The 12,220-nt window shown below is 36.5% G+C and overlaps 1 protein-coding gene across 2 annotated transcripts; it reads right to left on the minus strand.

The window, feature by feature from the left end:
- Nucleotides 1-5,061: 5,061 nt before the first annotated feature.
- On the minus strand, nt 5,062-11,781 carry LOC108678028 (histone-lysine N-methyltransferase ASHR1). Of its 2 annotated transcripts, none has more exons than XM_018166359.1 (6): nt 11,565-11,781; nt 10,198-10,338; nt 9,442-9,615; nt 7,762-7,919; nt 7,122-7,262; nt 5,062-6,987 (listed from the first exon to the last, which is right to left on the minus strand). In XM_018166359.1, the coding sequence occupies exons 2-6, from the start codon at nt 10,333-10,335 to the stop codon at nt 5,850-5,852; spliced, it is 1,749 nt and encodes a 582-aa protein (XP_018021848.1). In that variant the 5' UTR covers nt 10,336-10,338; nt 11,565-11,781; the 3' UTR covers nt 5,062-5,849. The 2 variants fall into 2 exon arrangements, with proteins under 2 accessions (XP_018021848.1, XP_018021849.1); XM_018166360.1 differs by lacking the exon at nt 11,565-11,781 and adding an exon at nt 11,472-11,514.
- Between the last annotated feature and the right edge of the window lie 439 nt (nt 11,782-12,220).

A 12,220-nucleotide genomic window follows, 5' to 3' on the forward strand; every position in this document is an offset into this window, starting at 1 on the left:
AATTTGAGTATTTCAGGTCCACGGTCGATAAACAATGAAAATTGGAAAATCTCTCGCCGTGGCAATCTCGGGAAGGTAGCTAAGCCTTCTCTGGCTCATAAACGCAGCATTGGATATATGAGGCTAATCTCCAGCTCGAAAATGCCCCAACGCAGCGTGAGATGAGGGCAAAAACGTCATAATATCGCTAATTTCTCACTAGAACGATACGACATAACGCTAATTAGGCTGGGGCTCGTACAGACTTCTAGCAAACATGAATAAATTATTCATTACTGATTTTGATTTGTGCAAGCGGAAGACAGCCAGAGAAGAGGTTGAATTCGACAATTTACAGAAACTTGTTCCATAACCGGTATTTTATCTTACTGATTACTAACCCTCCTGATTCAAGAATTTCCTATTCATACTCCCGATAATTGATATCTTCAATTTGCTACACTCGATACCCGCATTTTGAAGGTCATCGTATTTTAATAGCTTCCACGTAGTAATGTTACGTTCAGTGGACTTATTTCAAGGTTCAGTTGACTGTCAATTGAATGAATATAAGCTTTTATCCCCATGCAGTTAGTTTGTAATCAGTGTTTATCTGTAGTAAATTTTCATTTATTTTTCATAATATTAAATTTGTTCTTTGGAACGGAATAAAGCCTTTCACAATTGGTTGCTTCGAAGATTTTGAGCTTATATTGGCAAGCATTGAAACTACTTTGTAATTTGTAATCGTTGTTTTTTTTTTTTTTGTTTTGTGTAGTAATGTGGTTGTGTGTTCACTAGTGCATAAATAATGAGGATTTAGAATAAAGATTATTTCCAGTTTTTGAGTGGCTTTTATGCCACCTATAGACGACTTTATTGCCAATAAATTACCTAAACATTTTTATTAAAGTTTCTGAATGAAATAACCCTGATTCCAGAACCAAATAACTGGAACAAAACTGAGCAACGACTTGAGGAAAAATAATGACATCAATAGATTTCAAGGAGACTTTCTATTGTGGCACTACGGGTGATAATTTCACAGCAAGTCTAACATCAGAAGAATTATCTTTTTAGCGCATTTTCTCATTTATGGAAAAAATTCGCTATTATGCTCGCCATGTCCATCTGTCTGTCTGTTTGTCCGTGACTTCACGTTTTCGTCGACGAGAAAATGCGCTCTCTGTCACTCACTGCAGTGAGTACTGAGTTATATTTTTTATAGTTACACAATGAAGCACGTCTCAGAGTAAACACGAGAAGGACAACTTCTGACCATAATCAGATTACTGATCTGGTTACTTGCATTGAAGACAAATTTAATTCATCTTTCAATTGGTAGCAAACCTGAAATTATGCCGAAAATTTCTTCTGCTGAAACTTTTCGTCGCATTACCAAAAAGAAAGACTATAATTTATTTAATTTTGATATTATTATTTTCTAAGAAATAAACATCCAGTTTGGCTTGTATAAAGTAATGCAAACATGTTATTAGGGAAACATGAAACAGCGCGCCCCCCCCCCTTTTTTTTAACTAAATTTTTGATGAAGTTGATAAAGTTGGTGGTTCTTTGTTTTGTTTTAAGGTACAACTAACGAAGGATGTATGATGTGAATTAGATGCCTATAGAGTTATTCAGTTTTCAATGAAACACTATTTTGTAAAAGTGTCTAAATGGGTCCATTGCCCCATCCCTGGAAAAATGTAATAAAAAATATGACATTAATTCATTTATTAACAACTCAAAAAATCATATCCTTAACTTGATAAAAAAAACTCTTGGCCTAAAAAAAACATCACTGGAATACTCTTGGCTTGAAAAATACATCACACTTAAATACATCACTGACTTGAAGAAAACTATTTCATTGACATAAAAATATATATCCTTGACTTAAAAAATATATCCTTGCGATAAAAAATTCGTCCTTGACATGTAGGAATGTATCCTTCACTAGAAAAAATGTATTTAGTTGATCAGAAAAAAACTTCGTTCCAGTTTCGTCCTTAATCCTGATATTATGTGCAGAGAATTCTTACCTAATCGTGACTTCAGCTAACACCATAAAAACTCTTCAACTTTTGGCTCATTGGTGTTGACTGAAATCAACTTGTGGCAAGGCAAGAGTCAATAACTCGATAAGGGGTCATAAATACGCATAACTAGAAACTAAACCTGCTGCTTTGAGGCGGCAAATAAAAAAATCATGCAATATGAAGTGTAATTTGTGATTCATAAAGCTAGTCATAGTTTTGTAAAGGTCATTGAGACAAAACTAATGATGTATAACACAAGACTTCACCATGGGCGCTTTGTCCCGTGACACGAATGGGCTCGTTGCCCCACTAGGTATCATTTCAATTTATATCGTGTCAACATTTTATTTTAAAAGCTAATAGTCTAAACTTGATCTCAAAATTATCCCTATGAATAATAATTTCAAAATATAATTCACGGTAATTTCAAAAGCTTCATCTACAGTAATCGAAAACAATTTTTTTAGCAGCAAAAAAACTTTTATTTGGGCTAAAACATTAATTCACAAATAACTTAATAACGCAAACACTTAGCAAAACGTAAATCCGTACACTTCATCCCAGTGAAACTGTCGACCGGCGGGAGAGAACACGGACCAATAATTGCCATATACTTTGCGAGAAACCCGCAATGGGCCCGTGACCCGCAGTGGGCTCGCTACCACATATGTTACCCTATTCATTTATTGGTACATTCCAGAACTCTCATTACAGTAAAAATCGCACAGATTTGCTGGGTGTCATATATTGTAGTAATTCATAGTTACCATTCAGAGTTAAAATTACCCGCTGATTGACCAGCGCATTCCGCATAGCTCGCGAGGCTCGGCTTGCCAAATCTTCGGTACGACATCGACATTCTCATTTACCGGCAGCAGCAACATTCTGGTAGCAGTTGGGCAGAGGATCATCGATCAATATTGCATTAATTTCTGAGCAAAAGTCTCACGAAACCCAGTGAGCTGTCGCCTGATGATACTGTCATTCCACCGGTGTTATTGGCTCATTGCTGAGTCAGTTAATGCGCTCAAGTCGGACATATCGGCAGAAGAATTTCATTTCAGGCCTTGGTAGTGTATTTATTCTCAAAACTACCACATTATACGTCGTATGAACTAGCTTGGTAGACTTTGCAATGGTTTGTTTGCCTCGCTGATGGACATGAGGAAATTAAAGTTCACTCTGTAACTCGTACTTGTTTCTGTCTGTAAAAAATAACGAGACTAAATACCACTGCAATGAAGTCTACATTGGTTGACAGATCACCTTTCCAATACATTAGGAATCTCTAGCAGTGAACTAAACTGTAAATTATTCTATTTTGAATGCACTTCGAAACGATTCTTCATCACCACATGAAGGTTAACGCACTCTACAGTGCCATTTGGAAATTTCAGTTGATCCAATCTAGGGCTGTCCAGGGCCCTATTCTATCAGGCTCGGTGATGGCTGGCAATTTATGGACAAGTCCTCTGTATGATGGACTGCCTTGATCGTCAGCTTCTTTTATGGCTCTACTCAGAGATACGTTCGTGCTAGCGTTTTGTCGACACACCGGCCACTTACTTGATTGATCGGTAACGGCCTGAGGCCCAATAGCAGCGACGAACGCTTCGCCAGGTAGACACTCGTGTCAATCATTGGGGGAAAAATTATTCATTGCCTTTAGTCAACAAGAGGCTACAAGGATTACTTGAAAATACGGAAATACCTTATTGTGTTGGAATTTTTGAGGCCTGAAGATATGAAGTTTTATTTGCGGTGTTGAAAGTAAAATAGAACAATCGTTGTCAAATTTTTAATGAAAGATCTTACAGCAATATGTGCCAGTATTCAGTATATACAATTATATGTAGTTTTATAGGTATTTAAAACACGAAACACGGCGGAGAACTGATTGTTACCATCATTTTTCAATATTGCTGTTTTTTAATATTAAAATTGCACTTGTGATGGCTTGCGTTTCCGTTCTTTTACAATTCAAAATCTAACCAATCGGCAAATCAACAAATCAAACAGTACTTCACTGCAACGTAGGAAAGCCTGCAGCGGTTGCAATAGCTTCTATGTTTTCAAGTTTGGTCGCCTGTAGCAGTATGCGCGGAAGCTGTTATCTTTACGGCTCTTTTTATTTTCATCAATTCTTCGACAGTCTTAACTTAAACATGCATATTCTCGACATCGTTAAGATAAAGTTTAACTACCGGTTAGGCCGTATACATAAATTAAGTCAGGGTGTTTGGTTAGAATTAAATGAGAAGTATTTAGGATATTAAACTTCTCTGTTTCGATCACAATTTCTTACTTTCTACGACAAATTTTAGTTATATGTGGCATTTCTTGAATTAAGGGTATCACTTTCACCACGCTTTTCTTTAAATGAATGGCATCATGAATTCGCCACGCATGGTATCACTTAAATCATTTTGTACAGGGTGACACAAAAAAAACAGAGCTCATAAAAAGTTGAATAATTTCCACAATACTCAAGTAATCCTGTTATTTGTTTCAGATTCATTAAGAAGACGGATTGATCTAAGAGTCTACCACGTGTGAGCTTCGAGATGCCTTGGACTACAGAGCAAAAGACATTTGCAATCTGGAACATATCTTTGAGCGGCTGTAGAACAAAGAGTTTTTGTGGTATAGAATTGAGATTTTGCAGATGTTGGCTACATAGGTTGTACATAATTCCATAGAATTTTTGTTTCAAACTGAATAAAATTTCAGGAGTTATAAGACTTTTAGTGAGCTCTGTTTTTTTTGTGTCACCCTGTACACAACAACTTTGATCGATTATTGGTTCGTTTTTTTAGTACGTTGAAGTTAGTGAAAAAATTGCGCACAGATTCCAGGAACGAACTTGAATAGAAAACTTTAGTTTCTAAAAAAAACAGAAACTTATTTTTAGAAAAACCTGCTCGCACTTCAAACTCGCTCATATAGGCTCTTCTCATTATTTTTGCACTCTAATTATCAATTATCAAAACTATTTTCATATATCATAGTTTAAAACTAAAGGGAAAATCAATGCACAACATCGACTTTCACGTTTACTGTAGCAGCCATTTTCCATGTTCACTGGAATTTGTAGCAATAAAATTAGCCTATACTAGACGCAGTTAATTTCTCATGTGCCACAGCATTCAGTGTTTAACCCTAAATGCCTGTTGTACCCGAGGAACCAAGCTATTTGGTTAGTTAAATTTATTTGATTACTTAAATTATCGATTAACCTGTTTCATTGCTATTGATTTGTCTTGGTTCATACATTGTTATTTCATGTATATATCATGAATCATTCCTTGTATATTTTTCCTATATATTTTCGTGCAATTTTATTTCTAGAAACCGTACGTCATGGGATATTAGTTTCTTATCCTGCCATTATGGCACGTCTTGAAATAGCTTAGCAAACGTTCCCAAAGGACTAACCTACAATAAAATCCTTTACATTTACTCTAAAAAAATTTGTACCCTAATCGTATTTTTATTGAATTTTTGTTAAAATTGCTGGTTATTATTGTAATAATTGGAGTTGCAACACGGCACGATAAATACATCACATTTTACTAAGAAAAGTTGAAAAGTCACGATTTTCGCAATTGAATTCATGAATTCTAGATTCCAAATACTTCCTCATAGTTATTTTCACTTTCAATAATGTCGATGGGAGTTAATATAATCGAGGAGTATATCTATTCCAAAGATTTTCCGATCTCAAGTTAACTGAATTATTTTTTAGCAGCGACTGTCAGCAAATATAACAGAGTATCAGAGACCAATTTTCGAATTTACGTTCATAATTTCACAAAACAATTGTTAGCACTACTTCCTAGAATTATTCTTTGACGTCAGCAAGGTCATCTCAGCGTATTTTTTCTGCGCAACAATCCTAAGAAGGCCTTCGGGCGACGTTTCTTCTTCGTCTTGCAGAACTTTAATGCATTTTATGAGCAGTTTCTTTGCGAAGTCGACGCACTGATCAATCAACTTTTCATCAGGATACTCTTTGTCCGCAAGTTTTTTACTACGGATTAAAACAAGATCGTGATACTCGAAGAAAACCACGCCGGTGTAAGGACCGAGTCTCCCGTCTGCAGGATCCAATTTGGAGCAAATTTCCAGGAATTCGCGACACATCGTCTCTTTTTTCACCAGAATCTCCTCTTTAGAGGCCATCGGTCCTCGGCCGTATAGCTGCAGCAGCGTGTGACGAAGTTTGAATAAGTGGAAGTGGTTCGGATGAACCTCCGTAACTGCAATTTTTCTCAGCAAATATTCAAGTTGGGAAATTTCTGGATTAACCATCGCGGTTTCTACGAGGCCACCGAAAGCATTTGTGCGTTCATCGGCATCCTTGTATGAGATGAATGCTTTACATGAATCACATGTCCACTGCGAGTTACTTTCGAGAGGTTTATCAGGAAGGCAATATCCATCTTTGCATTCTTTACACTTGAGCGCTGAGAAGAATGTGCCGTACTCTGTAGCATCGGAACATCGTTTGCAGCAACATAGGAAATATTTGTTTTCCAGTAAGTCTTTACGTCTAGCACTTGTGCCCCATGACAGTTTGGTGTAGGTTGTTGTAACGTGTTCACCTTCTTTGATGTCAACGGCTGCTTTAAGCACCAACTGATGAGAAGAAGAGAATTTGTGTTTTGTGTTTGGAGAGCATGAATGTTCGAGAAAAGCTGCTATTGGATATAACCCCATTAATTCTGCGCTAGCCGAAGGTATTTCAAATCCATTCACGTTAATCGTTCCCATAACGTGTGCAACGAAAGCTTGCAGATTGTCGTCTTTGCCTTGCGATTTGTAATCAAATCTAATCTTCTTTAACGTCGAAAGAATTTCTCCTTCAGTTTGCATGAACATCTTGTTGAGACGTCGCTCAGCTTCGTGAGTCTGGAACTCCATGAGTTTTTGTAGTTTCTCAGGGTTTTCCTTCAAACTCGAGCACCTGAAATATAATCGATTAAAAATATGATTCACCACTGATAACTCAGAGTAAATAAAAAATGGTTTTCACAACCAAACATTGAAGTGACTAGACTTCATTCAAAAATTAGTTAGTTAAGGAAAATTGTGCATTACCTTATGGATAATATAGCCTTATAGTCATTCAGGGTGAGTGAGTCGCATCTCCCTCTTGAGCTGATGATACGACACTCGTCCACATGCTGTGGCAGCTCTTCACACTGCGGACCACACACCGGCCATCCGCACCTACTGCACCTGGATAAGTCAAATGAATTGTGATTAATTTTACGGACAGCAATAAAGCATGCTAATGATCAGGGTAAGTGGAAGTTAGGCCATGACAGAAGATTTTTATTTATTTAATATGGTGGTGCATATGCCTGTCTGCAATGCTTTGGTCTTACTAGTTTGATTTCGATTTTCGCTACGTTCTGACACAGGAGAAAACAATGCCTTACTAACTTCTCATTGTAATTTACATTCACCACGGCTTGTAGTCAACGGATTAATTTTATTTTCTCAGATTTTGTAAGCGAAAAGGCCTCGCATTCGTTCATTTATTCGTTTTAAAGTTATACCTACGTATTTTCGTACGTAATTATATGTAAGGAAATTATCACTAGTTTATGATAATTGACAAGAAAATTAAGTCGTATGAAAGATGCTAATTTACAACATTTCTTTTTATTATGCAGTCGTCAAGAAGAATTTTTTACAATTAAGTTAACCGAATTTTTCGAGCAACTCATCCTACCTATTCTTATCACTCATGGGTTTGTAGCAGCCTAGGCAAACGAAGGTCAGAGGTTCCAGAGGGCTGACGACCAGCGGATCTTCTTTGAGTAGCACGTCGCCAGCCTTGAGGTCCTTTGTGGCCACCAAGTACCGCCCGAGCTGTTCATTTTCCTGCACCTGGGTGCGTATTTATTCCAATCATTCATTACTGTAAATTAAAATTTTCAGTTAAAAATTTTTTATACTAGGAGAAGTTTACGTCTAAGAAATTGCTACTCGATCTGTGCGTGCATTCGTACAAATATAGTGGTTCAAGTGCAAGAAACGGATCCACATAAATTGTTGGGATGAAAATATTCAAATGGCAGAGGGTAGTTCCTCCACTACTTGAGCCTCACGACAAAATAAGTTAATAGACCAACCCGTACCATAATTAAATGTACAAGTCCTACAATTTAGAATGAAATCTTCGGCTATTCATAATTCCCTCTCCCAACTTCAAGTCGTCGTTGATCATTTCAACATAGGGAAATAACTGTAGTAAATAACTGTGAAAAATCTATCGTCCAAAATTCTGATGGGTTTCTGATGAATACCTCGATAGGGTTTGTTGAACAACCTTATGCCAGGTCAATCGGTTCGTTATGTGTTTTACAGTCTAAATAAAATTTTTGCAAAAATATTTTGTTTAATATGTTGCATTTTCCACGTAGTCCATGGGTAATGATCACGTAAGTGACATGAATTTACCGACTTTTACCAAAAGGCACGTCATTGCTCACTGACAATGTCAAATATCGCCCAATGCATCAAGTCAATGAGGGGGAAAAAGTAAAAAAAATAGTTATTAGCAGTCATTTTCTTATTCCGACAATTCTGTATGACGTTACTGTGTGAAAATTTTGGAAATTTTTTAAAAAATGTGTTTAAAATATTAGAAAGATGTAACAGCGTTGAATTATATATGTATGTACCAACATGTCCGAAAGCAATGTACTAATACTTATATGCTTATAATATGATTAATAATAAAAAATTGTATTACAATTTAATCTCTGACATATGGGATCCGAAGACGACAAATGGAATGCGGTTTCATTAACTTGGCACTTCAAGGAAAAAAATTTTAACAGGTACAAATTCTGCAAACATTAGCAGGAAAACTCCTCTACTTAGAGTTCTTACAAAGTGCACAAGTTTCAAATTTTGATCGATTGCCATGAAGCTGCACATTACTGATCAATTATACGATTATTTAACCCGTTCTTACAATATTGCCAACGAACGAAATGAATTGTAGCTGTATTAAGCCGAGGAGGTATGCATTGTACATTATAGAAATGGCCTCTGAATAAATAGGATGTACGAAAATTTCGACTTTTTTTTCCTACATATCAGTACTGATTTCTTTTGAATACTAATACTGTTCTCTTTCAATTATTTCAGTCATATATCAGGAAACATTTTTATTAGTACCGTAATTCTTCATATATATAAACTTTATAGCTTTATTTTACGTAAAAAAATTCAATATATTCGAATACATTAACGTCAAAAAAGCTTTGATCCTGAATTTCTATACCGCGTCTCGAGTTATATCAGTATTCTTCACAGAGGAAATGTTTTCTTGTTGTCTTGAAGATATGGTGAACTTGCTTGGTATTTTCTTTGCTTCTAAATTCTGAGTCTCGACACTTACTTTGAAAGGAAAACACTCGTGCTTGTGCTGGTATCTGTTCTGCTGCTGGCATTGCTTGGAGCAATAGAACGCCTTGCGGCAGCTCGAGCACTTCAGCGCAGTCGGTTTACTGCAGTGAGCGCATGGAAATTCTTCTTTCGATGAGGGGCGATGTAGATCTTGAGTTCCATCATCCTATGCAATTAACAAAGATATAGTATATCTTGTATAGAAATAAGATATGGAAAATTCAATAATAAGCAAACAATAATCTGTTGTAATTAATCATCCTCTGACAGCTAAAATTATCCTTCTGAGAAGTTTTAATTTATGATTAGCGATAACTATTACATTTTCTGAAAATTGCCCTTCATTACACCAGTTCTGATATTAGTAATGGATTATTTTACCTGTTATTATAACTATCGAGTAAGCAAACAAAACCCCGCAACACAATAAAAAAATTTCGTTGGCCGCAAATTAGGTTAATTAATTTGTTAACAATTAATCATTAAATTAACATAGTGAAAAACTTAGGAAATATCGGTCAATTTCATTCTCTTAATCAGCGTCTCTGAGGCCGATAAACACTATCTACCATTTCAACTATTAAATATGTATCTAATTTTTAACATTTGACTTGCAAACCCTCACTCAATTCTGAACTCTCTACTTTGAACATAAATTAAATTTGATGAATCTTTCAACTATTCGTGTTTCAAAATAAAAATAATTAATTTTACCGTTTTTTAATTCCACATTGTCCATTGTACTGACTTTATTTGGCTTACACAGCCCTCGGTGCTGCGGCCAGTGTTCCCTCTGACACTCTTTACTGCAGTAGCGCGCGCCTAGACAGCGCGAACATCGCAGGCCGGCGTCTCTCCCGCACTTAGAACACGGCTCTGACACCATCGTCTGTTGTAAAAACATATGCTTTTAAAAATTACTTTTTAAAGACAACGCTTCTAAAGAATCCAGTGTCTCCGATGTTGCACATGTACAATGAATTTCTAATTTTGTTTTGAAATTTTAATTCATTCAGTCAATTGATTCATGCATTGTCTCCGACTTTACGCAAGTGTGCAAAATTTCAGATCGATTGGACAGGTAGAAGTGCGTTAAATTTCAATTATAAGATTTGTTGCAGACAGACAAGAAGTGAAGTTAAAGAGAAGTGATTAGTTTTAAAGAGAGATTAGTTGTAATTAAAGTAAATGCGATGAAAAGGCGTTAAAATTACACTCAAGAGACAATAATTGCTTTTTAACGTAATTTAAAAGCATTGATTCAAAGACTAATATTGTAACTAGTGGTTGGTGGGTCACGTGTGGATTATCTTTTTTGGATATTAAAATAATCGTCCTAGCGAAAGTCGTTATTATTACTAGAAATTCGACATACAGAGCGTGAACATTATATAGGGTAACATGGGGCAGCGAGCCCACTGCGGGTCACGGGCCCATAGCGGGTTTCTCGCTAAGTATGGCAGATATTGGTCCGTGTTCTCTACCGCCGGTCGACAGTTTAGAGTGTAGCAACCTGAGGACGTTTGTACGCAACAGAGAACATTTTAAAGTTGTCGTACGTGGCGGCAACCATCAGAGCAAGTCATTTTGCGCTCACTAGCAACGTATCTTTTTTGGGAGTAGGCTTGTGACAATATTGCTCCGGTTACTCGTGTCAGGCGGTAGAGGGTTAAGGGGCCAGCATATCGACGGCTGATATTCCTATGCTAGCTGCATGATTAATTAATAATCAATAGAGATTGCAGGGACAGGATTTTTTGGGGGAGGCTTCAGCACCAGAACGCATGCTAGCGTACACTTGCTAGAGTATTTGTGGGATATCAAATACATTTCAAATCATGAAAGAATATTTTGTCGTTTGTAAAGTTTTCAATCGATGACTGAGTCATTGCATTCAACGAAAGTATTAGGTATTTGGCCCCTCTTTTTTTACATAAAAGGAAACATTTCGAAGAATTGCTAGAAAAATATTTATTTATCGAAATGAAATTCTATGCATGGATAGAATGATTGCCTGTTTACCGTTTCAAACAATCGCTCAAATCTAATTCTGCAGTGGCTTTGCCTCTCCTTCGTCCTAAACGCTTTTCATAACTGACAATAAAATTGTCTCACCTAAGAGACTCGTCTGACTCGGCAGCACTAACTGCGTCCAACAACTCAGTTTAATTGACTCAGCAGCACTGATCTCGTCTGATACGCTCAGTTAGACTGACTTTGCAGCACTGATCTCGTCTCATACGCTCAGTTTAATTGACTCGACAGCACTGATCTCGTCTGATACGCTCAGTTTGACTGAATTTGCAGCACTGATATCGTCTCATACGCTCAGTTTGACTGAATCGGCAGTACTGATCACGTCTCACACGCACTGTACGACGTTTGTATAGCTCCGCTCGCTCGTTCGAGAATAGTCTGGCAAGCATTCGCGAAGGAGTCTACGGCTAAAATTAGAGACAACTATGAGTTTAAATCTTGGATATTAGCCCGTATATTCTCGTGTTTATATTATGGTATGGTGAAACATGTAAAGTGCAAGCATGCAAAAAACATTCCATTAACTACTCGTATGAGTAATTAATAGAATGTTAATTATTTAAATAATACGAGTGACCAAATGTTAGATTTTATCATTAAAAGACAGAAGGCGAGAAGCAATTAAGTTTATTTATATAATGATTGATCGATTTGAATCTAAAAAATAAGTTCAGTTTCAATGAGAAATATTTTGGATGCTAATTTCGTCATCTATTGCACCGAGAAATTTTGAG

The sequence above is a fragment of the Hyalella azteca genome, unplaced genomic scaffold (genome assembly GCF_000764305.2).
Source record: "Hyalella azteca isolate HAZT.00-mixed unplaced genomic scaffold, Hazt_2.0.2 contig8314, whole genome shotgun sequence".
NCBI classification, from domain to species: domain Eukaryota; kingdom Metazoa; phylum Arthropoda; class Malacostraca; order Amphipoda; family Hyalellidae; genus Hyalella; species Hyalella azteca.

Excerpts from the sequence above, each read along its gene's own strand:
- LOC108678028 (XM_018166359.1), bottom strand. The coding sequence starts at position 10,335 with ATGGTGTCAGAGCCGTGTTCTAAGTGCGGGAGAGACGCCGGCCTGCGA. Across the intron at positions 7,263-7,761 it reads CCCATGAGTGATAAGAATAG|GTGCAGTAGGTGCGGATGGC; the intron begins GTAGGATGAGTT and ends TGACTTATCCAG. Across the intron at positions 6,988-7,121 it reads AAGGCTATATTATCCATAAG|GTGCTCGAGTTTGAAGGAAA; the intron begins GTAATGCACAAT and ends ATTATATTTCAG.